General features: G+C 51.6%; 1 protein-coding gene across 1 annotated transcript; it reads right to left on the bottom strand.

Annotated features, from left to right (window-relative positions):
- Positions 1–3,421: 3,421 nt before the first annotated feature.
- On the bottom strand, positions 3,422–4,613 carry LOC147114448 (histone H2A type 2-C-like). Its single transcript, XM_085992084.1, has one exon. The coding sequence runs from the start codon at positions 3,809–3,811 to the stop codon at positions 3,422–3,424; it is 390 nt and encodes a 129-aa protein (XP_085848210.1). The 5' UTR covers positions 3,812–4,613.
- Between the last annotated feature and the right edge of the window lie 459 nt (positions 4,614–5,072).

Below are 5,072 nucleotides of genomic sequence, written 5' to 3'. Positions count from 1 at the left end.
CTATTGTAGAAGCGGTGCGTCACTGGAGGCATTACCTGGCCGGGAAATGATTTACCCTGCTCACTGACCAGCGTTCAGTAGCTTTTATGTTTAATAATAAGCAGAGGGGTAAAATCAAGAACGACAAGATCTTGAGGTGGAGAATCGAACTCTCCACCTACAATTATGATATCTTGTATCGGCCAGGGAAACTCAATGAGCCCCCAGATGCCCTATCACGTGGTACATGCGCCAACGCGCAGAGTGATAGGCTGCAGTCCCTCCACAATGACCTCTGCCACCCGGGGGTCACCAGGTTTTTCCATTTTATCAAATCCCGTAACCTGCCCTACTCCATTGAGGAGGTCAGGACCATGACCAAGAGCTGCCAAATCTGCGCCGAGTGCAAACCGCACTTCTATAGGCCGGACAGAGCAAGCCTGATCAAGGCCACCCGCCCCTTCGAACGCCTGAGCGTCGATTTTAAAGGGCCCCTCCCCTCCGCTGACCGCAATGTGTACTTCCTCAACATAGTTGATGAGTACTCCCGTTTCCCCTTTGCCATCCCTTGCCCAGACATGACCAGTACCACGGTCATCAAGTGTCTGAATGACATCTTCGCTCTGTTCGGGTTCCCCAGCTATATACATAGCGACAGGGGCTCATCGTTCATGAGCGACGAACTTCGGCAGTACCTGCTAACAAGAGGTATCGCCACGAGCAGGACCACCAGTTACAACCCCCGGGGGAACGGCCAGGTGGAAAGGGAGAACGCGACGGTTTGGAAGGCACTCCTCTTAGCACTAAAATCTAAGGGCCTTCCGACCTCCTGCTGGCAGGAGGTCCTCCCTGCAGCGCTTCACTCCATTCGGTCACTGCTTTGTACTGCCACTAATGCGACCCCTCATGAGAAAATGTTCGTTTTCCCCCGGAAGTCTACATCGGGAACCTTGCTACCGGCATGGTTGACTTCTCCTGGGCCCGTCCTACTGCGGAGGCACGTGAGGACGCATAAAACGGACCCCCTGGTCGAGCGGGTGCACCTCCTACACGCCAACCCCCAGTATGCCTGGGTGACATACCCAGACGGGCGGGAGGACACGGTCTCCATACGAGATCTCGCACCCTCGGGTACCCCTGAATTACCACCGTTATCCCCCTTACCACCGTTATCCCCCTTACCACTGTTATCCCCCACCACCACTCCCAACCCAACCCCTGCAGACGGCATGCCAAAGCCCCAGGAATCTTCGCCAACCACCCAGACACCAGACCCGACGTCGGATGCTGCAACACCACCGCCGCCACCACGACGATCAGGACGTCAGACAAGGCCTCCTGATAGACTTAACTTGTAGTACCCTTCACCCCGCCGGACTTCACATTAAACAAGGGGTGAATGTGGTAAACCACTGTATTGTATATTGCCACCTCTGGGTGGCGCTGTGTATGGAGGCATGCCTCAGCTGACTCCACCCACCACTGTGTGGGTTTCGTTCAGACTTGTTCAGTCACTCACGAAGAAGCATGGTCTCTTCTTAGCTAATAAAAGCCTTATTCATCTCTTCTTTCGACTCATCATCTCTTCTTCGACTCATCACCTTTTATGAAGTAATTGATAAGCGTATCAATTGGCCAAGCCCTTTTCACAGGCTCCACGGGGACAGAGAGAAGCGACTGATTTCTGATCCTCTCCCCTGAAAGCGGCGGCCAACGTCACAATGGGACGGGCGGAGGGAAATTCTGAATGGGCTGGAGAGGAGAGGTGAGAGGAATCGAGTGGAAGAGCGGGAGATTGGCGCGGGTCCCTTTCCCCGCTCCTGTCAGCATCAACAGCCCAGAGGGAGAAGGGCCCTAAAGCACCAAGCCCAGGAAGGTACATTTAAAACCTTCAATGATTCCGGCAATGATCTTTTCAATTTGTGCAGAATAAAATCGATTTGTGTCAAAACGGTTATTTCCTGCACTAAAATTGGCGGGCGTTTTGAAATGGGCGATTAATCCCAGCTCAGCCAATCGGGGTCTGAGAGTCCAGCGTTTCATTGACTGGTCAGAATTGGGATGAAAGTGTCTGGGCGCCGGTCTCCAGCCAATCAGTGCTCGGGGCGGTCCCTCACTGAGTATAACAGTGCGGACACACTGCAGATTCCGCATTAACAATCCGTGTGTTCCAGATTGTGCTGAGATCGGTTCAGAAAATGGCCAGAACCAAGCAGACAGCGCGCAAATCGACCGGAGGGAAAGCTCCTCGCAAACAGCTGGCGACGAAAGCGGCCCGGAAGAGCGCTCCAGCTACGGGCGGAGTAAAGAAGCCCCATCGCTACAGACCCGGCACTGTGGCTCTGAGGGAGATCCGCCGTTACCAGAAATCCACCGAGCTGCTGATCCGCAAACTGCCCTTCCAGCGCTTGGTGCGGGAGATCGCTCAGGACTTCAAGACCGACCTGCGGTTCCAGAGCTCGGCCGTCCTGGCCCTGCAGGAGGCCAGCGAGGCTTACCTGGTGGGGCTCTTTGAGGACACCAACCTGTGCGCCATCCATGCCAAGCGAGTCACCATCATGCCCAAAGATATCCAGCTGGCTCGCCGCATCCGCGGGGAGCGCGCCTAAACACTCTGCCCGGCTACAGACTTTAGCACCAGATACAACAACGGCTCTTTTAAGAGCCACCAAATCAGCAAAGGAAAGCTGCGGTCGGCGCAAGGCAAATTGGTCTGTGCACACACCGTGCAGGTCTTGTGTTAATGTAACTGGGGATTTATAGTGGGGGCAGTGAATATCTGAGGGTGCGTTTATAATCTAGGTTGAAATGTGAGTGAGCTGCCCAGTAGACTGAATGAACACGCCCAGTGTGAGTCGGAAACTGTCATTTCTGATAGTAAATTGATCCAACTTCACATACTGGGATAGATCCGAGAGAACGAGGTGCCTGAAGTCTGACTCTCACCTTTAAAGCCAGCTCTTAATGCGGGGACAGGCGGGAACTTTAGTTACTATTGGAAATACTTTAAATTAACCAGAGCTCTGATTCTGCCAATTAAAAGCGGACATGTTTGTATGGTTCCGGATGTATATATTTCTCCCTATGGAATTATTGTCCCAATAACGAACAGTAAACCCATCCACCGCTCACTCACTTTCTACTCGCTTCTAAACACCCGTTCATATTCGGCTCTCCCAATAACATGTTCATTGAGTGCCGGTCTCACGTTCGCGTTCCGTGTGTTTTGTTTTACTCTGAAGCCAGACCTTCTCCATATTGAATCACCGATCTGAATATTCGCTCATAGCAAGCCCGCTAGTGTTTGTAGATCTAGATTTCTACATGCTCGACAGTGTCCTGTTTATAGCCGAAAATGTTTAAACAGTAACCAGCTCTTTCACAGATAAAATGGGTGGCTCTGAAAAGAGCCTTTGGGTTATTAGATTGAATGTTGTCCGCTTTACTTGCTCTTGGAGCTGGCAGTGCTGGTTTTCTTGGGCAGCAGCACGGCCTGGATATTAGGCAGCACCCCGCCCTGAGCGATGGTCACCTTTCCCAGCAGCTTGTTGAGCTCCTCGTCATTGCGGATGGCCAGCTGCAGGTGCCTGGGTATGATGCGGGTCTTCTTGTTGTCGCGGGCCGCGTTGCCGGCCAGCTCCAGGATTTCAGCGGTCAGATACTCGAGCACAGCAGCCATGTAGACCGGGGCTCCGGCACCCACACGCTCAGCGTAGTTGCCCTTTCGCAGGAGCCTGTGAACACGGCCCACAGGGAACTGCAGTCCGGCCCGGGATGAGCGAGACTTGGCCTTGGCCCGAGCTTTACCGCCGGTTTTTCCTCTTCCAGACATTTCCACAATTCACTCCTTGAAAGAAAGAATGAAAATCTCCTCCCATATCTGCCCTTCTTATGCCTTCTGGCGGAATGCAGAGAGCGTACTTGTGATTGGTCGCACTGTCGTGAATTTCATTGGTGCTTTGCGGTGACCAATCACAGTCTGCTTTTCCCGCCAATCAAAACAGGGCGGAAATAACTGCCTCAACAGTCAGACCGCCAACGATTTTTTAATTTCAAAAAGCCCGCCAATACTTTCCGGAATAGATTTACTCATAGCCAAGGAGTTCCAAATAATTCCTTGTGTCTTATTCCATCTCATCCGTGCAAATTCTAGGCTGTTACAATCAGGATTAATTCCGGGTTCAATATCGAAACTTCACGGGCGGGATTAAATCCCCATTGATTCTGCAACGTGACACATTCCTGCTCAATCTTTGTAAAAGTGAGGATTCAGATTATCGATCGATCCTTTGCACAGGCGCTGCTGCAGGAGTGAAACTAGATCTGGGTGTCCTGCTGTGAGAAGAGAAGATGGACAGAGTGATCAAATTGACCCCGTTCTGGTCTCTAAGAACGCCCATTCAGGGTTGTTACAATGCAGGAATTCTCGGGTTAATAAAATGATTGACCACAACTGGCATTGAAAAAATGAAAAAGTTTTTATAGAGATTGAGGTGAATGAAATCAGAGTCTCCTCTCGAAAACAAGCTTTTAGTTCGTCGGAAGGCGCTGCAAGTGAACGGGTCTGAAAGTAACGGGAAAGAGCGATCAGGGACCGTGTTTGTAGTTTACTGGACGGGAAATACAACAGCAACACTAAGGTCGATCCGGTCAGCGAAACTGCTTATCTGAAAAGACAAAACTAAATCTACAGCTGGAACTTTAAACGTTCTCACACTTGTTACGGAAATAATTACAGTAAATTGAGCCTAAAGGGAGATGTGTTTGTGTAGCTCTTTCAGAGAGATTGTGGGTGGCTCTTAAAAGAGCCGTTGTAATTCAGGACAGCGTGCAGTTTTACTTGGAGCTGGTGTATTTGGTCACCGCCTTTGTCCCTTCTGACACGGCATGCTTGGCCAGCTCCCCGGGCAGCAGCAGGCGCACGGCGGTCTGGATCTCCCGGGAGCTGATGGTGCGCCGCTTGTTGTAATGGGCCAGGCGGGAAGCCTCACCCGCGATGCGCTCGAAAATATCGTTCACAAACGAGTTCATGATCCCCATGGCCTTTGAGGAGATGCCGGTGTCGGGGTGAACCTGCTTCATCACTTTGTAGA

The sequence above is a fragment of the Somniosus microcephalus genome, chromosome 7 (assembly GCF_052327205.1).
Source record: "Somniosus microcephalus isolate GS21.2 chromosome 7, FLI_Smic_1.0, whole genome shotgun sequence".
In the NCBI taxonomy this organism is placed as follows: Eukaryota; Metazoa; Chordata; class Chondrichthyes; order Squaliformes; family Somniosidae; genus Somniosus; species Somniosus microcephalus.
Note: the sequence above shows the minus strand (reverse complement) of the source record. Positions and strands in the feature narration are given on the sequence as shown.